The sequence below is a fragment of the Epithele typhae genome (genome assembly GCF_022376455.1).
Source record: "Epithele typhae strain CBS 203.58 chromosome Unknown BXZ73scaffold_21, whole genome shotgun sequence".
NCBI lineage: Eukaryota > Fungi > Basidiomycota > Agaricomycetes > Polyporales > Epitheliaceae > Epithele > Epithele typhae.
The window spans coordinates 430,906-454,935 of record NW_025954212.1 but is presented as its reverse complement, the minus strand read 5'-3'; the positions used below and the strand labels follow the sequence as shown (position 1 = coordinate 454,935).

The following is a 24,030-nucleotide window of genomic DNA, read 5'->3' as shown; positions in this document are numbered from 1 at the left end:
GACGTTCTGGGGCGAAGCCGTCCTCTCCCTCGTTCACGTGCTCAACCGTTCGTTCACCTCTGCATGTCCGGACGCGACGCCGTACGAGCTGTGGCATGGACGCAAGCCGGACGTATCGCACCTGCGCGTTTGGGGCTGCACTGCGTATGTGCACGTCCAGAAGGACAAACACAACGGTCTGTCTCCTCACATGGAGAAATGCGTCTTCATTGGCTATCCACAGGGCATCAAGGGCTGGAAATTCTACGATCCACTCAGCAAGCGCGTCACCATCAGTGAGCGTGCCGAGTTCGACGAGCGATACTTCCCTGGCCTCAAACAGTCATCCACTCGACCCACCCTCCCTGCCCCTCCTGTCGCTCCTCTGCTGCTGTGCGACGACTTCGACAACGCGCCTGAGCCTGTGCATCCTGTGCCGCATCAGGGGGGTGTTGTGCCGCCTCATCCGGAGCCTGCTGTTGATCCACCACAGGATGCGCAGGAGCCTGAGATCGAGGTCGATTTGCACAACGCTCCACCTGCTGGCCCTGCGCCGCGCGAGGACTCTGTGCCGCCTATCGCGCCTGTCGCACCTGGCCCTGCACAGCGCAAACGCGCTCCAAAGGGAGCTGCTCCCACTTGCACAAGCTCACGCGTCTCGCGCCCACCTCAGCCATACTGGATCGTCCCTCGCAGCGAACGCGCGACCCCTACGCCTACCTCCTCTCCATCTCCTACTCCGGCGTCGTCTCCAGAGCCGCATCCATCGCGCGAGTCTACGCCAGGCTTGTGGGATGCGCGCGAACCGTCTCCTGTGGTCCCCGACCCGGACGAAGACGAGTACGACTTCGAGAACGACTACACAGTCACGTATGTGTTCGAGCAGCCTGAGGAAGAGGAGACCGCCGAGGAGTTCTGCGTTTCAGCCCACGCATCCGATCCCACGACCTATGCCGACGCGACATCGCGTCCTGACGCTGCGCAGTGGATGGACGCCATGCGCGAGGAGCTCCAGGCTCACCACGTCAATGGCACCTGGAACCTCGCACAGCTGCCCAAGGGGAAACGCGCCATCGACTGCAAGTGGGTCTTCCGTGTCAAGCGCAATGCTGACGGCTCTATCGAACGCTACAAGGCGCGGCTCGTCGCGAAGGGCTTCTCTCAGCGTCCTGGGTTCGAGTACGACGAAACCTACGCCCCCACACCGCGTTTCGCTACATTGCGACTCCTGCTCGCCCACGCTGCGCTCGAGGACATGCACATCCACTCCATTGATATCTCGCACGCATTCATCAATGGTGATCTCGAGGAGGAGATCTACATGAAGCAGCCTCCTGGGTTCCGTGAGGGCGAGTGGAGCGACGTGCTACGCCTCGTCAAGTCGTTGTACGGTCTCAAGCAGAGCGCACAGGTCTGGAACAAGACGGTCGATGCTGCGCTCCTTGCGCTGGGCTTTATAGGTGTTCGTGCAGATACCTCATTCTACGTCTACGAGCGCGACGGCGTCACGATCTACCTGCCCATCTATATCGACTATATCACCCTCGTTTCGCGCTCACAGGCAGCCATCGACCGCGTCATCCACGACCTTGAAGCACACTTCAAGCTGCGCAATCTCGGTCCTACAACGTTCCTTCTGGGCATGCAGATCCTTCGCGATCGCCCCAACCGCGTCCTGCAGCTCTCTCAGCGGCAGTACATCCTCGATATCCTCGAGGAGTACGGCATGTCCACCTGCAACCCTGTGTGCACTCCCATGGATCCTGGTGTTCATCTCAGCACGTCTATGTCGCCCCAGACTGACGAGGAGCGCGAGGAGATGCGAGGTGTCAAGTACCTTTCTGCAGTGGGTTCTCTCATGTACCTTGCGCAGTGCACGCGTCCGGACATCGCCTACACCGTCGGCGTCCTCGCACGGTTCTCCTCGAACCCAGGGCCTCAGCACTGGAAGGCGGTCAAGCACCTTCTTCGCTACTTGCGCCACACTGTCGATCTCAAGCTCACCTACCGCCCTGACCCCTTTGTGACCTCGCGCTTCACGACGTACACCGACGCGGACCACGGCGGCGACAAGGACACTGGCAGGTCGACTGGAGCGTACCTGGTCGTGCGAGGCTCTGGCACGATCTCTTGGAGCAGCAAGCTGCAGCCCCTCGTCACGCTGTCGACCACAGAGGCCGAGTTCGTGTCCGCTGTGGATGCGAGCAAGGAGATCTGCTGGGTGCGCAACATGCACGAGGAGATGCGCATGCCGTTGGACACCGCTTCGCCTCTGTGCAGCGACAGCATGAAGCATCTCGACTTGCGCTTCTTCTGGCTGCGCAACAAGGTCAATGATGGCGTCATTGCGCCGTCGCATCTGCGCACAGACGAGATGCCTGCAGACCTGCTCACCAAGGCGTTGGCCGTGGCTAAGGTGGAGCAGTTCCGTCGCATGATGGGCTTGCTGTGAGCTGGGCGCATTTGCGCTTCAGAGCGCTGCAGATGCGTCCAATTAGGGGGGTCTGTTGAAGTTGGTAATTCCACGCATTGTTCGTCATTTTCTATTTGGTGATATCGTCTCATACTCTACACAGACGGATATGCATACTATACGTACGTACCCTCCAAGTTTAGTGTTCATACGTCCAGTAGTTCTCGACATCCTCGCTACTTTACGTTGTGGCACTGCAGCAGCCGCTTTAGGCAGCTGCTCAGGCGTCTACGCAGATCCGTGCTCCTAGACTAGGGTTTGGTCTTTTTCACCAGAGGCTGGGTGGGCTCTTTCCTTAGCTTGTCACCACAGCCTCTAGGTTCGTCTTTGTATATCCCTGGTCCCCTATTCGATACAGCTTCTCACCACAGCCTCTAGAGTGCGTGTGGGATCTCCAGAAGTCGCCAGAGGCCCAGGATTCAACAGAAGCACCCCAGTTTGTTGGTGGGCAGATAGCCGAGGAGAACGGTGACATGGGAGCTAGGTTGGCACCGCTCATCGTTGTCGATATTCCCTATTGATAGGTAGACTGGCCAGCCTGACTTATTGCCACTCATCTGCGAGAGAGTAGTGTTGTCTGAGGAGATGATGACAGGGGCAATCGTTGCACCGTTGGGGAGACGGGTCTAGTGTACTGGTAAGCCATCCTGTGCAGTGTGGGGGCATGCCGATTGCTCACCTGTGTGTTCCACCACTAGATCGTCGTCTCCATGCCCACATACACCCGTCTCTTTCCCTCTGAATTGGCGTACAACCACTTTGGTGCGAAGTCTATATGGTTTTTGAAGAGTGGACTGCCAATTAACTCCTGGATGCAGTCCACAACGTTTCGTTTCCAGAGCACCACTGTCTCTTGGAGTAGGCCGCCCTCATCCTCAACGTCGTCCCCCGTCAGCTCAAAGGCCTCCACGTCCCAGCTCGCTAAGCCTCAAGGCAAGGCGTAAATTAATTGGAAGGACTTGTAGCTGCTGGTGAACGACAGCTTTGTACGGTTTCTTGTCTGACAACACTACGATCAGTGCGTGAAGTGAAGAAAGGTATGTGACATTGCGTACAATTTGGAGCTTGAGGTACTCATCAATAGCTCCCTGACTTAACCCAGGCATCAAATGCCACTGCGCAAGATCCCATTCCTCCAACGACTGAAACGGGGCCCATGGTCAGAGCTGTCCAAGAGGATTGGCAGCAAGCCACTCCTTTCGGTAGGCCTTGAACATCGTCTCTCCCCGTGGTAGTGGGGCGTGAACGTAGCCTCACCAAGGTGTTTGGAGCATCTCCGATCAGTACCAGTCACTGCTCAGTTGTCATGGGGCGTGAACGTAGCCTTACTAGGGTGTTCGGCATCAGGAAAACCTCACTGAGCTAGATAGCACTAGGCATTCTAGAGCTGGCACTATCGGCTCAACTAATCCTACTAGCCCACTGTAAGCAACTAAACATACTATTTCGCTACTATTGTTTCCCTAACATCACTATCTGACTAGTCGTTTTGCTGTCATCACTAGTATATTCTATTTGTGCAGGGTCTCAACTACTGTGTGCTATCACCCATGCTATCTAGCCTAGTCCAGGTCTGTTCCGGTGTGCTATTCAGTCTAGGGGCATCACATCCACATACCCTATACCTTGTACTCCTCGCACTCATCCAGGTCTGCACACCATGGAATTGAACCTATGGTGTGGCCATTCTCAGTGACACTCTCATCACCCTTGACACTGAGATCCTCTGACGCCCACAATTCTCACGGCGTCCTCCGTGGTGAGCTCTGCGAGTGCCTTAGTTAGGCAGCGTGAGCACTCGCATTTGAACCTCAACCCCTGGACGAGCTCAATGTGACAAGTGACACCTACGGACTCGTCGGCAGAGCGCTGGACATCAACCTAGACGATTGTGAGCAAGCTCAGTCGAGCAAAGACTGCGGCAGCACGTGGAAGGGCCGGCATCAAGCTGGCGCAAGGTGTCATGCAGTGTAATCAGACGGTATATACGACGACGCCACCGACGATGCCAACAAGTGCCGAATGAGCGCGGGGCAGAGCGCGGCGGCGCGGGAGAGCGTACTGGCGGTTGAATGCCTCGTGCTGGAGAGCGCGTGGGGAGTTGTCGTAGTGGTAGTTGAGCCCCATTTCGCCCCAGCCGACGCAGCGCGGATGAGCCATCGCTTCTAGACTGAAGAGCACCGGTGTGGTGAGCGAACTTGCGTGAAGCGGCATGTGCGGGTGCGTCCTCACGACCCGGCGTGTTTCCTCCGGTTCCGGGGGCGAGTGGACTCGGCGGAGAGGGAGCGAGGGCTGGGAGGAGTGACGAGACTGCCACTGGATTGGGGTTTCGCATTGTCGTCCATATACTTCTGCTGTGGTTGCGCCTGAAAGGATGCCAGGGACATCTGACCGTTCTCAACCTCCGTCGCAGCGATGGAAACCGTCTCCTCGGCCGCGCGCATCCGGCTCTCCCACTCGTCCCTGGCTTGCCGGAGGTGCTCCCGCTCCTCCGTCCAGTCCTTGTGCACGCTGCTCCACTTGCCCTCGACGTTCTTCTTCCACTCCACGAACATCGAGGTGAGCAACTCGCGTTCCTCTTTCCTCGCCTCCTCGACCGCGGCAACGGGGACGGTGGGTTCTTGCGGCGCAGCACGGGCGGACTCGGATGCTTGGACGAGCTGCTTAGTGGCCTCGAGGTCCCTTGCGGACGGGACCAGCGACGCGTTGCATGACCCTGTCGTCGTCGGGCTTCCCGCCGCACGCGGGGATCGCGGAGCTCGCGACGCTCGCCCTCCACGCTCCGCTTGTCGGTTTTCGGAGCGCGAGCTTCCGCTTTCTCATGGCGGACAAAAATGCAAAGAATGGTTGCACGATGGGACCAGGGCCGGACGTTGCGGCGATATTGGGAACAGGCGCTGTTGAGTTCCTGGCAAGTGTGTTGCCCCATTTTGTGCGGGCGACGAAGGTGGAGGCAGAGATCGTCGGCGAGGGCGAGTGCTGTGTCTAACAGAGTCGAAGAATAGATTTGGGAGGAGACTGAACCTGTGTTTGCGTGTCTTGGACGAGATTCTCGAGTGACGCGACCTTGGACTCGAGGACGGAGATCGTAGACTGGGTGGTAGCGTGCTGGGCTTCAAGCAAACGCGCGAGCTCGGGCGCCATCTCGAGCTGTTTGGCGAGCGAGTTGAGACGGTCAGTGAGCTCGTCCGGGATGGCGGGTGCGGACGCTGGGGAAGAGGGCGGGGTTGGGTGGAGGGTGGTGGAGGGTTGCCGGAACGAGTTGAGCTCCTGCTCTTCATTGTCCTCAGTCATGCCCATGCCGGTCGGCTTGGGTGTCCGCGCGCGGCCGAGCTTGTCATGACTCCTCGGCCGCGGATGCCGGGCTGGTTGGGGCACGGACTAGCCCTTCGTCCGATGTCGCTTTCCTTGCTCGAGGGAGGGTGGAGGTGGCGCCAACTGAAACCACGGGCAAAGTGGACGTGTGGGCGAGGCAGGTGGAGGGACAAGCGCAATTGAGAGCAGGAGCACGGCGAGCCCGATGAACATTGACGGGTGGTAGTCCGGGCCTCACTCCGACTTCAGATGAACGAGGTGATCCTGGACACACCCATGCATCAATGCGGTGTTCGAGCGAGGAAGACGGACGAATGTACGTACAATTTGCGGGATGGTTGGGGCGTGACAAGTTCGCGACCAGCTGTCTGTTTCGGTTGACGTTGAGTATCGTCGCCATCAGTGGGCGGCATGGGACTGGGGCTGGCTTTGTCGTCTTTGTCGTTGCCAGGCTCGTCTCACACTTGGGCGTGGCACAGAGCAAGTCGCTGAACAAGTACCTGTCGGCACTGCACTGTGGCCTGGCGGGCGGTATGAACGACCTTCGGAAAAGCTTTCTCGCAGCATAGGTAGTTCTGTGAAGCTTACTGGGGTCAGTATGTATCGTCCAAGTAATTAGAAGCTCCCGGAAAGAATGGGGCAGGTGGCGGGCCTGCGCTGAGCCCCGTGGTCCGAAGAAACCAGCACCGCGACATGAGACGTCTGGAGGACGTCAGGCGTCATCGGTGCCAGCCCTTGGATCGAGTACTGGACCGCTCCAAGCCACGTATCCTGCAGAGCACAGCGTCGCGGCATGGGACGTCTGGAGGACGTCAAGCGCCAGCAACGCCAGTCGCTAGATCAAGGCAGATGTGTGGTCGTAATCCACAGAGCGGGGGGTGTGCGGTAGAGCGCAGAGATAGAAGTCAAACACTCACCCGTGTGTCCTCCTTCATAGCTGCCCATGTTTCGAGCGTATGTTGGAAGGTGTACTGTCTCACGCGGTCAGGTCGTGACTTGTAGATCTGGAGTCCGGAGTCCGTCGCCGAAGTGTATCGTGGCAAGTAGTATGAGAGGGATCAGGAGCAGGAGGGGTGTGTTTGTCTGAGCTCTGAGGGTTGAGGGATGGTTGAGAAGTGCTGTGGGGATGCAGTAGATGGAGGGAGGGTTGTGGCAAACGGTGAGATGCAGCGGCACTTCTCAGGTCAGTGCGCGCGTCGCGGCCGTTACATCCACATCATGCCGCACTTGGCCCACACCTGCACCTCCTCTCTTTACTCTATCTCCCTTCCTTCGTGCTCCTCTCTCTAACTTCCCCGTTCTCGCGCACTTCCTCGCCACCACACTGTCTCGCGACTTTGCATGTCAAACCGCCCTCCCTTACATACATTCACCCCTTAGGTCCCGTCGTTACTGTGCTGCGCATCGAGTACGATCATTCGTCCATGCATATAGTAGAAGCTACACAAAGTTCATGTACATATTCTGATCACTAAAGGGACTCACAAAGAACGTGTCACACAAATCTAAACATGTGCTACTTGTCCATTCACGGGGTGCCGCAGCACCGAAAGCAGGGAACAGATGACAGCTACGACGAATCTTCGAAACCTCGACCACGCTTGCAAGGCGATCGCTTCCAGCGTTCCAATGGGTTTTAACCTTATACATGCCGTGGATGTTGTCCGGTTGAGTGAACCCCGTGTACCATTCAATGTAGGTGAGATGTTGTGGAGGCATGATTCCGGGGAAAAGGTCTCTGTTTACAGCTTTTGGTATGGCGAAAACAAGCCACAGACGACCTGCCCTGTAACCTGATAGATGGCCACTGGCTCTGAGTGTGATGCTCTAGACATAGAAGAGCACATCTACTCACCTTGGACGCCCGCTTCGTCACCGCCATCTTCGACGAGTACGGTGTCGAATCGACCAGGCACTACCCTACCGCGCTTATCTTGTCTCTGAGGCCGAGCGTGGATCACGTCTTGTACAGCCTCCATGACACCGATGCCCTGTGCATCTTTGAGAACGAGTTTGATCTTGTGGTAGGCAGGGAACTTGTTGAAAGGTAGATGGATGCGTAGCGCTTCTTGGTTGATATCTACACCGAAGAGCGTCTTCGAGAAGAGTGAGGGTATCCGATGTATGTGCTGGGTACTGGGCCACATACACGAAATCCAGCAGAGCGCGCACAGCAGCAACAAGTCGCACCGAAGAGAACCCGCCTGGAAGGGGAATGCCTATAATAAGTCCAAGGAGAAAACAACACATCGCCACGTGTTCCTTGCCCATAACTCGCTGCAGGGTGGAAATACCCTTCATGAAGAGTCGAATATGGTGGTTGGGTGGGAAGCGACGACAATGTGCGTCGATCTCATCGGCTCCGTAAGCGCTAATAATCCAAGATATGACGTGCTTGACTACTCCTTGGTGAAGCTGGTGCAAGATGTCTGGGGTGATAGATCGGAAGATGTTGACGAAGGGGAGGTGAAGCCAGTATGGATGGGTGACAGGTTTGATTCTTGCATTGCGACATGCGCTACCGAACTCCGCTGCGGTCCCCGTGTCAGCGACCGACAGGGCCTCGAGGACTTCGGGGAGATTACGCAACGGACGGTTGGGGTCTGTTGAGGCACCAATATTGTTCCAATCGATAGCGCATTTCGGACAATCGCCACTCTTGCAGCAGCTGGTGAGAAGTTGTTCCGGATAGTCGCCTGCATGGACGGCCAAGATCGGATGTCCGCGGCGCATGATCCCGTCTCCGCTCGCCATGTTGACGCCATCAATGCCAGCCGTGCGAAGAGGCTTCAATACTTGAGCCATACATGCGTGGTAGAGGTTGGCGTTCATGCGTCGGCGGGAGGCCTTGTTAGTGACGTGTTCCAGGCGAGTTGAAGGGAGATAGGCCAACAAAATTTGTCCGCGACGAGAAGGCTTGCGACGGATATGCTTGGGAAGGTTGCCGATAGTTAGGTACACGGGATAGGCAGTCTTGTTTCCGAACACGGTAAGTTGGGTCTTGTCGGATGAGATGATGATCGGGATGATGGTACCCCCTGCTTTCACCCGATCCAGAGCTTCCTACGCATCAAAGACATATTGGTCAGGATGACTGGAGGATCAAGAACAAGGAAAACATACCTGCGTCGCCCACCACCACTTCCCAGTATGCATGTCGAAATAGACCCGAATTGTATGGTCTGCATCTGCATAGTGACGTTCCGGGGCAAATACGAGCAAGCCCGAGAACTCGGGGTCGCCGTAGAGCGCTCGGATGCACTCAATGACGTCGCGATAGAAGAACTCGAAGACCTGGTCGCCGATGAGGACTTCCTGACGAATGAAGCGAGGTCGCGGAGAGGGAAGCTGTTCGTCGATAATCTTGTTTAGTTCCCGAGAATTCCGGAATGAAAGCCCAAGTGTAGATGCGAGCTGTGCATGTCGTTTCATTTAGTAGAGTCCAATGAGAAATATTACTGGAATTAACGCACCCCATCGATCTGCAAGAGCTCTGATACAGCAGTGGAACTTGGGCCCCACATCTTCGCCCACATCGCCACCGCACAGTCAATGAATGAAACGAACGGAGCGTATGGGTTCTGCTCGTCATCGTCTTCAAACGCGTCTTGTGTAACTTCGTAGCTTGACCGTTGGCGTTGTTGATGGACTGGAGTGCCAGCCAGAGAGTCGGGGGGAGAAGAAACAATATGGGTCGTAGTTTTGAGAGAATCTCGTGCCGTTCGTTGCACTTGCCAGTCCGCTTGACGACTTGTGACATCTTCAGACGAGTCAGAATTGAACCCATCGTCGCTGTGTTCGCCTCCGCCATTGTGCTGATCCTGAACAGGTGGAGGATGCTCCCACCGACGTTCGGCTTTGAAGTTCTCTGCATCTTCGTCGTCGAGGTTGTCGTCAAGGTCGTCAATGAGCTCAGGGAGTTGGAGAACGTCATCCAGGACAATCGGATCCCCCGATTCACTGCTCCTATAGTTGTCCCAGTCGTAGTCATCGTAGTCGCCGTATAGATCGCCTTGAAATTGCTGGGGAAGTTCCGGTGGGTTGTCGTTGCTGATCTCCGAGTCGGACTCAAACTGCTGTTGGCGAAGTGCCTTACCGACAGCTCGACGTGTGTATTTCAAGTGCTTCGTGTATGCACTGGGTTTGAATAACCTCCCGCAGCTGGTGCAGCGGTGCTTGGGTGCTGGTGCGAGTGACATGAATGCGAGTTCAGATGGGGCACTGGGAGGGTTGGAACTTGGCGGAGACGTGACCCTTGAATTACCGGAGGACGTCGGAGCGGGCAGAGAGTCCAAGGAGATCGGAACAGGGTCGACGCCTATATGCAGTGAAAGAGCGAACTTAAGGAGGACTGGACATCGTGTGGATGAAGATGGATCGTAGAGTTGTGGGCAGCCGGCGCAAGCTGAGACAAAATGCGGAGATCAGTGTCACATGCAACTCCGCTAGGGCGTGCCTAAGTCCTCACCTGAAGCAAGCGACCGCAATTTGAGTCACCAGCTCACACTTTAACCCTTCACCATATCTTACGCTTCCTTTCATTTTCTGCAACACCCCTCATTTCCCATCCTCTTTCTCCAGTCTAGCACGTTCTCGTCCGTCTCCAGAGACGTTTCGAAGTTCTGCTGTGGACTCAGACATGGCTCGATCAACGCAGCAAGCTGTCGAGTCAGAATTGAACTCACCAAGGCGTCGTGAGGAATCTGTGTTGCTCTTATCTTTGCACTGGTATTGACGATGGTGTGTCATTGAAGCTTCGACTCGCAACGCCAAAACCAGAGTCCTTGATAAACCTCGTAAGCACATCCATATACCAAAATACCGCATTCACTCAGTCTGATAAACAAGCAAGCATGGGCAGAACTTGTTCCGAAACAGCGGAATAAGACGTCACAGGCGAAGGGCGGGTCAACGAAGGCAACACAGTCTAGTAGTGAGTACATACCCATCTATAAGCTTCGCAACGCAGACCTGTGGTTCCTCGCGGCATCACCTTTCGAAGGTGGTTCATCTGTGAAGCAAGTAAGTGAGTCGAGCAAGCACAGGCTGAAGCAAGTCCAATATAACGCACCCGATATCGATGTGGATGTGCCGAGCGACAATGAAGCCTGTATGTGCGTCGCAAGAGTGGAACGCAGCAAGGCACACACACTACTGCAGGTGCGAGGATTTTGTGATTCTCAGTGCTTCAGGGGATCTAACAATGACGAAAATTCAGCTGCGCCCAGAACAGGCAGAGTGCTGAAGGTTCCCGACCCTGGAGTCGCCGATGCGGACACTGACCGCGACTCAGATGAGTCCGCTGAAGAGAGCTCCGGTGATGGCAAGGGTAGCTCGAGGAAGACAAGGCAGAAGAGTATCGGGTCGGAGGATGAAGGTAGTAGCGGGACTACAGAGAGCAGCGAGGAAGAGGACGGGCACAGAGGCTATGATGACAATGTTCGGTCCAAGGAGGTGAGCGCTGTGCGCTAGCTAGACTTGACCTGTCCCACATCATCTAACTCTTCCGTTCCTCCCTCACGTTAACGCCGTCCATATCCAATGCTCCCACTATCTAGGCCGCCACAATCCTCGGCCGCGTTGACAATACAGACCGCATTGGATCACCAACTAGCCTTCAATCCTCGCCCAACCGTTCCCAAGCCTATAGTCGACAGCTCGTTCAGCCTCAAGAGAATGCAGTGGACGAGATGTCAGTAGGGGATTCTCAGGTATGTATTCAAGTTCATTCTATTGCGCCATGCCCATTCTACAAATGCTTGTAGAAATCCACCAATGCGCCCCCCAAGTCTAGTCCGTGCCACATGTCGGATGACGATGACCAGTACCAGCAGCCACGCCGCCGCAAGTCCCCGCACATGAACGATGATGACGACGACGACGACGACGACTGGCAACTGCCCCGCCAGTACCTGAGCATGGACGATGACAATGATGACAACGACGAGCAGCCGCCCCACAAGGAGTCTGCACGCACATCGGACATTGTCGACAATCACGAGCGCCGCCGCAAGCTCTCGTGCACGAATAACAAGCGGCGCAAACAACCACGCCACGACACCATGGTATCCAGCGACGACGATGAGCGGCCGCCCTGTAAGTCCGCACGCACAGACATTGTCGACAGTCACGAGCGCCGCTGCAAGCCCTCGCGCGCGGATAACAAGCAGCGCAAGCAACCACGCCAGGACGCCACGGCATCCAGTGACAACGACAAGCGGCCGCCCCGTAAGTCCGCACGCACAAACAATGGCGACAGCGAGCGCCGCCGCGGGTCCTCGCGCACAGACAACAAACGTCGCAAGCAACCATACCGCAACGCCGCATCTAGCAATGAAGACGAGCAGCCACACCGCGAGTCCCCCGGTGATGACGATAACGAAGAGCGGCATGTCAAGTCACCACCTAGGAGCTCTGTCAAGCGTCACTCAAGAGCTAACGAGGTACGGCAAGTTCACGTTCCTTGTCAGTACGCTCAGCATAGTTTTTACAGGAGCCTCTGTTCGTGGATTTGTCGGACAACGGAGAGCCTGTCCCAAAGAAGCGCAAGACTCGCAAACGAGACTCGGTGCAGTCAGCTAACTTCTTGACCTGAGTTGTCACTGATTCCGTTGTATTCAAGACGAAATCTTCTAAACGTAACAAACTTCGTGAAGATGATAGTAGCCAAAGCCTCGACATCGTTGGCACGCATCTTGCCAAGCTACCACTCACCAAACAACCTCCCCGGTTGAGACAACTTCTCGACGCTGCAAATAAGGAGGCCCTCAAGTTCATCCTCTTTACGAACACGTTCCCTGCCGGACCTGAGAAGAACGGCATCATCATTCACCAAATTCTCATCAAATGTGCTGAATCGCTCGACGACACCCAACTTGCGAAGATGATCAAGCGCGATATGGAGTATTCGGATCACCTCGTCTCCGTAGTGAGTGGTTGTGGTATGCTGTAATTCGAAATGACTGATCTTCCGCGCTAGCCGTCACAGCGAATCTCTCTCTTACGCAAGGACGTCAAGGAGGCGGCGCAAGCTCACGATGTCGGAGTGGTCTTTGGCGTCAAGGCGGAGGATATCATCAAGATTCTCTGGTTGCAGGCGGAAGACAGATTCGTCTATCCGTGCGATTTTGAGGTAAGCTTCTCCAACCACGTCTTGATTCCATCTAACACTCGACCAGAATGACCACGTTAGCAGCAAATTGTTCACCAATCCGCTCTGGGCGAGCCTGCTCCGCATATGCTTCTTCCAGAAGTCACGTCTTCTCGGTAACGTCTTCAACAATCTCATGTCCTCGTCGCTCCCAAGCAAGCCAGACGAGAAAGAAATCCCTGCTCCGATGCTCGCATTGATTGCAACCGCGGTATGAGATGTGCGCTGCTGTATGACATTCTACTGAGTCGTTTATATTAGGTGTACTATGCTCTTGACGACTTGCGACTCTCCGAGAGCCCCAATTTCTCCACTGACAGCTACGCATGCAAGTATAGAGACATTATCGGCATCCTCTCTGATCTGCGAGATGAAGGCCCGAATCAGTATCACACCCTCATGCATCGTTTGTATAACAAAGCGCAGAGGTATTGTGTACCAGTGTCATAACATGCGACATCCATTGGCTGATCCGAGTTTTTTATGCTTGCAGCTCACGGCCAACAGCGTCTTCTAGTGCAAAGACGGGCCCTTCTCGACGCAACAAGTTCCTGAACATTGCCGCCATGGATGTCTAGAAGACTCTTCGTACCCGCGCCATACCCTTACTCACACAAGTTAGTAATCTGATTTCTGTCTCTACGACCACGTCATGATACGAACTCTGGCATGTCCATATGCACTCTTCCATGATCATATGTCATTCGCAGCATAGCTGCAACGTCGTATACGTTCGTTTAAACGTCGCTCACTAGTATTTACTTTGGCATACACCTAGGGTACAGTCTATTTGGTTCTAATACACCTAATGTCTTCGCTGTATTGGTCTTCTTGTGTGCCGCTATCCACCACTACTTCGACTAATTATGATCTAAGACAAATCTAAGAACTTTGTGCCATGGAAAGTATGTGTCTAATCATGCACTATACCTATGGCTAGGTGCTCTAGATATACGTCTAGTATGCAGCCAGGCTGTCTAGTGAGATAAATAGTTTCGGGGGTAGATAATTAGTGCTAGTGATCTAGTGATCTCTAGTGAGCTATTTAGCACTAAATAGAATCTCCTAGTGCTATTTAGCTCAGTGGGGTTTTCCTGATGGGAACATCTCCGATCAGTACCAGTCATAGCGAAGAGGTCATGGGGCATGAACGTAGCCTCACCAGGGTGTTCAGAGCATCCCCGATCAGTACCAGTCACTGCTCAGAGGTTGTGGGGCGTGAACGTAGCCTCACCAAGGTGTTCGGAACATCCCTGATCAGGACCAGTCACTTGGTAGGAGTGGGCCATTACTGGCAGAAAATGATTAATGAGATATGGGATATAATGAGAAGATATGAGAGACCTTAATAAGCTATATTAAACACCACCACTATCATCATAGGCAAACAAAAACATAATATATAGCAGAAGTGTAAACAGTGTGAAAGCTAGTACTAAAGTGCTTACTATGCAGATAAAATCCAATATAGTACCACACACTGTGTTATAGCTGCCCTTCTGGATATCGTCAAGATTTTAGGTGCTGTATTTGATTTTGCATAGACAGAGTATGCACTATCATTCTACATTGCAAGAACACTTGAAGGGGGGACTAGGGTCAATAAAGGGGTTGCAATCATATAGGCCTTCTACATAGCTTTCTGATGCATATACAATCACCCTGAACAGATAAGAACTGAGGTCACATGAGCTCTCTAAAGGTAGTAGGCACCAGTGATAGTATCTACACTGTCCCTTATCTAATGTGTTTAAAGCCAAGCTGTAAGCATATTAGTGATACACTCTGTAGTAGCTGCTTTCATGAATATAATCGGGGTTTTAGGCAATTGATTGGATTTTACAAAGCCTGAATACCCATTGTTACAACCAGGCCTGCATAGCACAGCCACATGTAGAAAAAAGCGGCACTACCAGGGATTGAACCCAAGGCTCCTGGGTGCCCCACCCAGGTGCTGTACCAGCTGAGCTGAGCTGAGTTTGAAAAAGCGTTCAAAATAGGCACCTAGCTTAAGGCTGTTCGTGGGTACGGATATTCTACAAATATCCGTGCCGATATCCGCACCCGTGAGCTGCCAATCCACACCCGCGTGATACGCGGATCATGCGGGTGCGGGTCCTCACGGGTGCAGATCAAGCCTACTGGTTCTCCATGGATATCTCCGGATATCCGTACACCCGCCAGGTACGCAAGCGCCCAAGCTCACACAACAGTTATGAGACAGTAACCGATGTATCTATTCGAAGTGACTACTCGACACAACAATGATATACATGTCCATGGTCCGCCGCCCGCGCAATGCATGCCACAACCCCGCTTGAGCCTCGCGCACATACCACAATCACTGTCTCCCCGTATGGCGCACACACGCGCCCATCCGACATCACTGCTCACGTGAGCCCCGAAGACATTATTCACCATGCATCACCGCGACCACGCGCGCGACTCAACGCCAGCGCTCCAACAAAGTCGAAGAGGAGGCCGCATATCGCACCGCGAGGGACTCAGCGTGAGCGCGGCAGCGGCGGGTGTGAGTGCGTGCCGTGACGGCTTCGTCGGCCACGAAACCGGTCCATGGTTGCCTCGTCATCGGACGCCTCCTCAACCTGGGGGTGGCTGCGAGCGTACTCGCGTGATTCTTGGCGCAAGCGGCGCAGAGTGGCGGCATGGGCACGGAGATACTCGCCCCTGGGGTTGAGGGGAAAGGTTGGCGTGTAGAGATTGGCTTGGCGTGCCCACTGGGCCATCTCGAGCCAGGTCCGGGTGCAACGTGCCCCACGGACAGGAGCCCAGGACTCGGAGAAGTTGAGGATGACCTGCAGCAAAATGTTAGACAGTAACGAATAGTGCATCAAGACATACCTCAGGCATTGTGTACAATAGCATGTTCGAGATCCGGTGGATCGCGGGCATGCTGTTCTCCTGTGCTGCGAGGTTCCCAAGCTCGCGCAAGACTATCCCCAGGAAGGTCTCGAAAGGAAGCGGGGCGGTATGCGGCTCTTCATGGGATGTGTACCACGCGAAGGCCTTGATGAGGCGATGTACTTCGGTCGCATCCGGCTCTTTGAGGCACATCTTCAGAGGGGCGTCGTCGACCGCTCGGCGCAGCCAGCCCTCGGGCCATGCCTCTGGTGTGATCGTGCGGGCGGCATCTGTGCACGGGAAGGCAGCCTAGGGGGAATAGAACAGTTTTGTTTTAGAGAGCAGGACAAGCAACGGAAATTTACATACCGTGTAGTCGGTCTCCTGCCCATTCACAACGAGATAGAGCCAGCCTATCTTCTCCCTGGTGAACGGCCGTGTCACCAGGGAGCCAGGTTGGGCGGGGCTTGATCCAGGGTCAATGGGCTCGCAGAATGTGCGGCCAAAGATCTGGTGGCGAGCGCGTGCGGGAAGGAAATGAACGAAACCTTCTCCCCTGTTGGGCAGAAGGTACTCAATGTGATCCGGGATGTGCGCTTCAATGCCTTGACTGGGCTTGACGCGGGGAGGCTGAGGGGGCATGGTGGATCACGCAGAGGGAGAGCGGCGTCGGGCGAGAGGCGTTGGGAGAGAGGGCAGCAGGAAGGCAAAAGACGGGGAGGAGAGCAGGGGAGCGTTCCCACATGGCTGCCTTATGTGACAGGCATGCGCACGCGGGGGCTCAGGTCTCCCTGCTCTGCGCCTGGCAGGTGCACGCACCGCACGCACACAGTACGGCATCCACCAGGCACAGAGCTGATGACCGAGCGGGAGGACGAGCGGATGCGGGCGCGGTGCGGGCACCGCGGACGTCCGAGACGCTGGCGCCCGTGCGTACGGCGTCCCGGTCATTCCGGCCTCCCTTGTTTGGGTTGGTGGCAGTGTTCAGTGGCTGTTGCACCACGCACCACCGAGATAAGATACTGATCTGTGCATGATCACTGCCGATCGTGCACGATCGGTGCAGATCATGCACAGATCGCGCTGATTATTGCCCTCCCCTGCTGCTCTAAGTACGTGCTGGGCAGCAGGGGAGGACGACAGAGAACACGGCCAAGCGCAGGGGCATGCGCGACGCGCGTCATCCGCGGGGCCGTGTGACGCTATCAGCACCTCGGAGGCTTTGCCCAGCTTCCATCACCTGCGCTCGCTCCATCGCCCACACTCGCTCCATCGCCCGCGCTTGCCCCATTGCGGGGTCTATTGGCCTGGGAGCACACCCTGTGCGCTGGCTGCGTTGTCCGACATCACGCGTGCTTGTCTGTGATGCAGGGCAGCACCGTGGCAGCCTCTCTCTCTCTCTCTCCCGTCCCTTTCCTTCTCCCCCCCCCGCCATGCATACAGTCTCGCGGTGGGGACCCAGCCCCCGAACATCCGGAGACAACGTCACCGTCGCGCGTCCCCCCACGTGCTAAGCGCCGCAAGGGGAAGTCAGTCAGGTACGTCAATATATTCCCTGGCTAGCCCCAACGGTGTGTATAGCTAAACGCGTGCGCATTTGCAGCCGCTCGCCCAAGCCGCATGCTAACACCGCGAAACAGCGCGCCATTTCGATCGACTCTGGGTCAAGCTCAGACGACTCAGATGGGTCTCCTCCTCCAACCAAACCGAAGATGTCAAAAACCGACAGGAAGGGCGGAGGCGGCATCAAGAAGCGTGGCATGACTGCGAAGGAGGTCCGCGTTCAATTTGACAAGACATACATGGGCTGGACGCACGAGGATATTCTCGGTCAGTGTTCTTCAACCTTGTCATCTGTATGCGCCGTGCATGCGCTAACATTGTTGCTCAGAGGATGTGATGAAGAGCTGGGGCACTGAGAAGCCTGGCACAGTCTACGCTCACTTCAAGCTGCCCCCCGAGATCGTCGACGATAAGCGGAACCCTGGACGCAAGACGTATCGCTTCAAGTGCAAACTGTATGTATTACTTTCGGTGTAAGCATAGTATTGACTTATGGGTCCTGGCTCACCAATATTTGGTTCAATAGTCACTCCTCCACTCACGTGCACCGACCACCATATGAGAACAGCACTGGCAACCTCAAGCGCCATGTCGATGAGTGTACACCATCGGATACGGCCGAGTCGAAGTCCATCAAGAACTTCACCTCTGGTTCAACGTATACGCCCGCACGCATGCGATTCTTGTGTGCGATGTGGTCATCTCGTCGCAACCGGCCTTTCCTCATCTTCGAGGATCCGGAGCTGAACGAGATAATCAAGATGTGCAACAGTCAGGCGACGTTACCATCCCGCCAGACCGTATCGCTCGATATCCGCGATATTCACGTTGAGGTCGAGCATCGGGTCATTGAACGTCTCAAGGTACGTCCGTATTGCTGCGCTTCATATCTGACGTTGACCTCTCTCTCACAATCGTTCACGCACAGGCTCTTGAAGGATCAATCCACATCTGCTTTGATGGCTGGACATCCCCTAATGTGATCTCTTACCTAGGGATCACCGCGCACTGGCACGAGTCCGGCCGGATCGCGCACATCATCCTGGACTTTGTGAAGTACATTGTTTACACTTTCTTTATTTCTGCTCGTATTGACATCCCGTTGCAGGCTCACGGAATCGCACATGGCCGTCTACTTGCTCAAGAAGCTGGAGAAATGTCTTCTTCGGTTTGGTATCCTCAAGAAGGTCATCGCTGTCGTCTGCGACAATGCGGAGGTCAACGTCAAGATGATGAAACTCTTTCAAGAACAACACCCTGACCTCCGGATTGGTTTTGGACACATCCGCTGCTTTGGACACGTCCTGAATCTTGTTGTTAAGGTATGTCCCTACATCCCGCTGTGTTGAATCAGTGTAATTGCACGCGATCACACTCTGCGGTCGCGTGCGATCACACTCTACGTTCGCGCAGTCCAACGCACGGTTGTATGGTCACGCGCGATCGTGCGCGATCGGGCGTGATCACTGGGCGCGATCTGGGTGAGAGCAATTGTGTGTGGTTGCAGGTACAGTGTGATTGTGGGTGTGCAGTGGTACGCACTGTGCACACTCTCTGTGCGCGAGTATATATATCCTCTCCTGACCTCCATTGCTAACTCTCTGTCCCGTCAGGCTGCGCTCAAGCCTTTCATGAAGTGTCGTCTTCCCAAGGACACAAAAGACGCTCTCAAGGAGAAAAGCGCAAAGAAGTCCCGCCAACATGTGCGCGTCCTCGAGGAGGATGATCTGGAGGATGAGCCGTATGACGCGGAGGCAGAGGCAGGGAGTGACGACGAGTTGTCAGACATCTCCGTCAACTCTGACTCTGAGGAAGACGACGAAGAGCCTGACACCGCACGTGAGGAGGCTGACGCGGATGAGCTTGAAGAGCTCTTCGCCCGCATTCTGGACGATGAGACTGCCGCTGTCTGCACTCCCAGGGACCTCGCGCTCGCTCGATCGGCTCTTCACAAGGTATGTCTTTGCATGCACATGTTACAGGTTACTCACCCGTTGCTTGGTAGATCATGCAGCTCTCTGTGAAGGTCTGGCACCACCCTCAGGTGCGTGCAGCCCTTGAGAAGCTCGCGCGCGACAAGAAGCTACACGCGCACGTTCTCATTCGCTCGGTCAAGACACGCTGGGGCTCGATCACCGCAGTCTTGAAGCGTGCCCTCGACATGCGGCCTGTGATCAACCTGCTCTGTGACAAATGGGAGTTCAACCGTAGGAAGACGCTGCGCTTGCGCAAATACATCATCACCGACCCCGAATGGAAGATTCTTGGCGAGCTGTACACCCTCCTCGCGGTGAGTTCATTCGTTGTCTGTCCTCCGCTCTTACTCACTGTTAATGTAGCTGTTTGTTAAGGCCACGGAGCGCGCCTCCAGGAGCACCCACCCTGTGCTCCACGATGTTGTACCGGCGATCAATGTACTAACCGGCCATCTTGAGAACTGGGCCCTGACGCAGGTGTGCCATCCCGCTGTGAAGCGCGGAGCGGTCCTTGCCCGCGAGATCCTGAACAAGTACTACAGCAAGACGGACGATACTCCATTGTATCGGATTGCTATGAGTATGTATCCCCAGTCGGTGATCTCAGCCCTGACCATGGCACTGACTAACATATCCGATTTCGCACATAGTTCTCCATCCGCGTCACAAGCTCACCTACTTCCTGCAGGCAGGCTGGATCGATTCGTGGATCGTCGAGGCTCGACGTCTCGTTATGCACGCCTGGACGACTTACTACAAGCCTACTGAAGCCCCTGCGGTAGCCGTGCCATCGCGTGATGAGTCTCCGGAGCCTGGCGCTCTCAGCCTTACTGCCCAGACCGACGCGCTCATTGATCAGGTACGCATTGTCCTCACAGTCCACTTCTGCCTCCTATGTGCTATCTGAACTGACACGTGTATCATTCACAGATGTTCGCCAACCTTGGGTCCACGCGCGAGCCTGAGACGAGCATTGACGCACTCCAAGAGTACCTCGATGCGCCGGTCAAGCCCAGTGTCAATGATCCACTTGAGTACTGGAACGTGTTGCTGCACACCGGCTCGGCTCAAGACCGTGCGCTCGCCCGCATGGCACTAGATTATCTTAGTGCTCCCGGTGTGTGCATTGCGCTGCCCCAGTACTATCCTATGCTGATGTTTCAATACCGACCTTAGGTACCTCGACAGACGCTGAGCGCGCGTTTTCGCGAGGTCGTCTGACAGTGTCGCGACTGCGTCACTCTCTTGGTAACCAATCCGTCCGGGCGAATGTTGTCCTTGGGTCGTGGGCGAAGGTACCAGGCCTTGTCGAGGAGAAGGAGGTTATCAACTTCATCAAGGACAAGAAGGGAGCACGAGAGGCTCACGAGGCTTTGGTTGTCAAATGACCGTCGTAGTTCACTGTTGTATGTATACTAGTTGATATCCTTCATAGTTCCTTCGCGCAGAGCTCCTGTGTGCACGTATACCACATGCGCTCTACCCTCTGAAAAACTACATGAGCACACTGCGGCGTGCGCCAGTGCGCCTGCGCCTCCGGCGCTGCGCGGCGCCGCACAGCGAAGTAGTAATAAGTATACCATACATCAATGTGCGTGTGCAGCCACCAGCACGGCGCGCGTGTCACTGCGTCTTTCACCGTGCTTCTGACCTGAGAGATATCTGCCAATCTGACGGATATCTCTGCATACCCGTCCCTTGCAGCTCTACCCACGGATAGATCACATGTGAATATCCGCTGATCTGGCGGATATCCGTGCAAATCTGTCCTTCACGGATCAACCCGCGGATGTATCCGTCATCCGCGGGTCCGGCTCTTGCGGATCCGGATCGTACATGCACGGATCATGTGCAGTTCCAGATCAGGGTGTCAGAACACGCATGATCCGCAGGTAGAGCCGCGAACAGCCTTAACCTAGCTGCACTTTCAGCCACTGTGGCAGCTGTGGCAGGGAAAGAAGGGGGAAAATAGTGGCAAACAGTGTCCATATATGGTGGAGAGGCATGAGAGAGGCAGCTGACAAAGATTGGGCAGCACAGCCCCACCAAAAGAGGATGGATTGCAGCCAGGGCTTGTGGATGACAATTTTAGGTGGCTGGGTGTGACTTGCAGTAGCTGGCAGTGGTGGCTGTGGCTGAGAGCGAAAATAGGCGCCCAGTAGCGCTGATATGCGTTGGGTGGCCACTCCCAGGGCATAAACATGCTGTTATGGGCTCAAAGCATACAAAATGATAAAACAAAGTACATAGATCAGGTGGGCAGTGCTACTAGTAAGGCTGTTTGCAGCTCCGGCTCACTTCGCGGGTAAACCCGCAATGATCCGGAGCCGTGAGCCAGGGATCATGAGCCGGGCGGCTCCAGCTCTCTGCGGCTCTGGCTCCCAGCGGCTCCGGATCGAAGGGGCTGAAATTTGGCGGATCTGCGGCTCGATCCATGGATTATCCGCAGGTTCTTGAGTAAAAGCTCATATTTGTAATTATGTACTACAAAACCTATACTGTTCGAAAGCCGTTTGAAGCATCTTTATAACGATATTATTCTCGTGTGATTTGGCAAAGAATTGACCGAGTAATAGACAAAACATGACCTACGTTCACTTCGAGTGCATTTGGCGCCCGTGTCTGGCGTCTGCACGCGGGAATCCGTCCAGATCGGGCAATGTTCGGACTCGAACGCAGCGTCTCGCGCGTCGCTTGCCCGTCTTCATTCAGAGTCCTCCTCTCCAGTCTATCCTCGCTCATCCTCTACCCTCCATCCATGCTGCGTCGTCGCGTGCGCGCGGCCGTCCTCAAGCCCAGGAGTTGTTTTGTGGGCTCGCGGTGAGCTCCCGCGCCCCCGATCTCCGACTCTGGTGAGTTGCTCCACGCGCGTCCTAGCTTGCGCTCACGCTCGTCCCGCACTCGTCCACCACCTCACCTCGGGCCTATCCGTCTTGCCACATTGCCACCCCCCGGCGAGCCCTCGTCCTCTGCCCACGCTGCCCTCCGCTTCACGCCCCTGCCCTCCGCTTCATCACCCGGATCCGCCTCACATCCGCCACGCGTCTCCCGCATCTTCCGGCACGCCCGCGTCGCTCTTGCCCTCGCCCGCGTCCCCCACGTCCCTCGCCTGCCCCGCGCGTGTCGTCTGATCCTTCGTCCACTCGGCGCCATCGCGCTCGCGCGCCTGGCCGTTGTGGTGAGCTCCTGCAGCCTCCTCTGGTGAGTACTTAAGTTCTTCCCGCCCCTTCTGCTCCCGCGTCCCCTTCCCCTCCTAGGTTGCCCCTCTCGCGCTCGCGCTCGTCCGCCTCGCCTTCTCTGCCTCGCCCTCGCCCATCTTGCCCCCACATCGCCCGCGCGGCCTTGTCCACGTCCGCCCGCGTCGCCCATCACGCCGTCCCCCGCACTCATAGCCCCACGCATCGCCTACCGTCCCCCGCCTGCCCGCGTCGCCCGACCAACATCGCCAGCGTCTGCCCATCCTCCATCCACGCGGCATCATCGCGCTCGCACGCGCGGCCGTTCGGTGGGATTGCGGTGAGCTCCCACGGTCCCGATCTCCCCCAAGTGAGTACTTACTCCCCTGCCCCCTCTGCTTCCCGCATCCCCCAACCTCCGCTGACTCGCCCCCTCGTCCTCATCCTCGCCCATGTTGCTCCCTACCTCGCCCCGTCGCCCACTATGCCCTCTTTCCCCCGCATCTCCCGCATCGCCCACCCACAGCGTCCGCGCCGTCCGCGCCGTCCGCGCCTCCGCCCTCCCTCCTTCACGTGTCCGCCCTCCCGCCTTCACCCTCGCCCACGTCGCCTGCCTCGCCCTCGTCCGCGTCGTCCTCGCCCACCTCGCTGCCGTCACGCTCTCCACACCTGCGCCCTGCGCCCTCCGCATTCTCCACCCTGGCGTCGTCCACCCCGGCGTCGTCCACCCCCTGTGTTCCCTGTTTCTCCTGCTCGTCCTCGCCCACCGCGTTCTCGCGTCCTCCGCGTCCGCGTCCTTCCGCCCTCCGTCCCCCCGCCCGTGCCCTCGCGCCCTCATCCTGTGACCACCGTGTCACCCTTGCCCGCGTCACCTTTGCCCGCGTCGCCAATGTCGCCCGCATCGTCTCACGCGCCCACCACGTTCTCGCCCGCGTGTCACGCCGCGTCGACCGTGTCGCGCCCACGTCGACCGCTGCACCTCATCCGCCTCACCCCTGTGCATCTCCCTTGTCACCCTCGTCCACGTCGCCCACGTCGCCCACGTCGCCCACCTCACCCACGTCGCCCACCTCACCCGCATCGTCCGCGCCGCCGGCATCTCCCTCATGTCACCCATGTCTCACCCCACGTTGCCCACGACCTGCCCCCGCCTCACCTCATCCATCTCGCCCGTGTTGCCCACCACACCTCAACCCCCATCATCCATTGTCGCCCCTCCCACATTGTAGTTGTATGTCTGTAGCTACTAGTACAACTACTGAATGTATTTAGAGTAGTGTTTCTGTCAATGGAATCGCCCTCTTCTTGATTCTAATGACTGTGGATGCAATATTATACTTTTAAACAGCACATCTGGGTGAAATGATCCGCAAAAGCACCTGAGCCGCACCGAGCCACAGAGTGCGGCTTGTTTGGCGGCTTGATCCGCGGATTGCGGGTCCAGATCGCGTGGCTCCGGCTCTTCCAGTGGCTCTGATCCATGCGGATCTGGATCAAGCCCCCGGAAGTCACCTGATCCGTGGGTTCGGATCCGGA

The 24,030-nt window shown here is 56.2% G+C and overlaps 7 protein-coding genes across 7 annotated transcripts; 2 read left to right on the top strand and 5 right to left on the bottom strand.

Moving 5' to 3' along the window:
• Window positions 1-2,877: 2,877 nt before the first annotated feature.
• Window positions 2,878-3,072, bottom strand: BXZ73DRAFT_10940 (uncharacterized protein; the record flags this gene model as incomplete). The annotated part of the gene is made up of 1 exon (XM_048017287.1): window positions 2,878-3,072. A coding segment is annotated over one exon (195 nt), but the record flags the coding sequence as incomplete, so codon positions are not given.
• Window positions 3,073-4,426: 1,354 nt separating this feature from the next.
• On the bottom strand, window positions 4,427-5,752 carry BXZ73DRAFT_101063 (uncharacterized protein; the record flags this gene model as incomplete). Its single annotated transcript, XM_048014781.1, has 4 exons — window positions 4,427-4,622; window positions 4,685-5,134; window positions 5,196-5,437; window positions 5,519-5,752. 4 exons carry the CDS (start codon window positions 5,750-5,752, stop codon window positions 4,427-4,429), a joined length of 1,122 nt encoding a protein of 373 aa, XP_047878397.1.
• Window positions 5,753-7,509: 1,757 nt separating this feature from the next.
• Window positions 7,510-9,966, bottom strand: BXZ73DRAFT_101062 (uncharacterized protein; the record flags this gene model as incomplete). The annotated part of the gene is made up of 6 exons (XM_048014780.1): window positions 7,510-7,553; window positions 7,623-7,903; window positions 7,958-7,971; window positions 8,024-8,830; window positions 8,891-9,181; window positions 9,241-9,966. The coding sequence occupies 6 exons, from the start codon at window positions 9,964-9,966 to the stop codon at window positions 7,510-7,512; spliced, it is 2,163 nt and encodes a 720-aa protein (XP_047878396.1).
• Window positions 9,967-11,457: 1,491 nt separating this feature from the next.
• On the top strand, window positions 11,458-13,495 carry BXZ73DRAFT_101061 (uncharacterized protein; the record flags this gene model as incomplete). Its single annotated transcript, XM_048014779.1, has 9 exons — window positions 11,458-11,478; window positions 11,533-11,995; window positions 12,056-12,210; window positions 12,261-12,335; window positions 12,390-12,695; window positions 12,747-12,899; window positions 12,946-13,128; window positions 13,179-13,345; window positions 13,411-13,495. 9 exons carry the CDS (start codon window positions 11,458-11,460, stop codon window positions 13,493-13,495), a joined length of 1,608 nt encoding a protein of 535 aa, XP_047878395.1.
• A 1,926-nt stretch (window positions 13,496-15,421) lies between these two features.
• Window positions 15,422-16,421, bottom strand: BXZ73DRAFT_101060 (uncharacterized protein; the record flags this gene model as incomplete). Its single annotated transcript, XM_048014778.1, has 3 exons — window positions 15,422-15,733; window positions 15,780-16,088; window positions 16,149-16,421. 3 exons carry the CDS (start codon window positions 16,419-16,421, stop codon window positions 15,422-15,424), a joined length of 894 nt encoding a protein of 297 aa, XP_047878394.1.
• Window positions 16,422-17,144: 723 nt separating this feature from the next.
• Window positions 17,145-20,225, top strand: BXZ73DRAFT_77275 (uncharacterized protein; the record flags this gene model as incomplete). The annotated part of the gene is made up of 8 exons (XM_048022630.1): window positions 17,145-17,317; window positions 17,383-17,609; window positions 17,671-17,797; window positions 18,756-18,835; window positions 18,875-18,876; window positions 18,956-19,249; window positions 19,603-19,632; window positions 20,007-20,225. 8 exons carry the CDS (start codon window positions 17,145-17,147, stop codon window positions 20,223-20,225), a joined length of 1,152 nt encoding a protein of 383 aa, XP_047878393.1.
• A 1,821-nt stretch (window positions 20,226-22,046) lies between these two features.
• BXZ73DRAFT_77274 (uncharacterized protein) lies at window positions 22,047-23,611 on the bottom strand (the record flags this gene model as incomplete). The annotated part of the gene is made up of 5 exons (XM_048022629.1): window positions 22,047-22,167; window positions 22,236-22,723; window positions 22,877-23,104; window positions 23,139-23,366; window positions 23,405-23,611. 5 exons carry the CDS (start codon window positions 23,609-23,611, stop codon window positions 22,047-22,049), a joined length of 1,272 nt encoding a protein of 423 aa, XP_047878392.1.
• Between the last annotated feature and the right edge of the window lie 419 nt (window positions 23,612-24,030).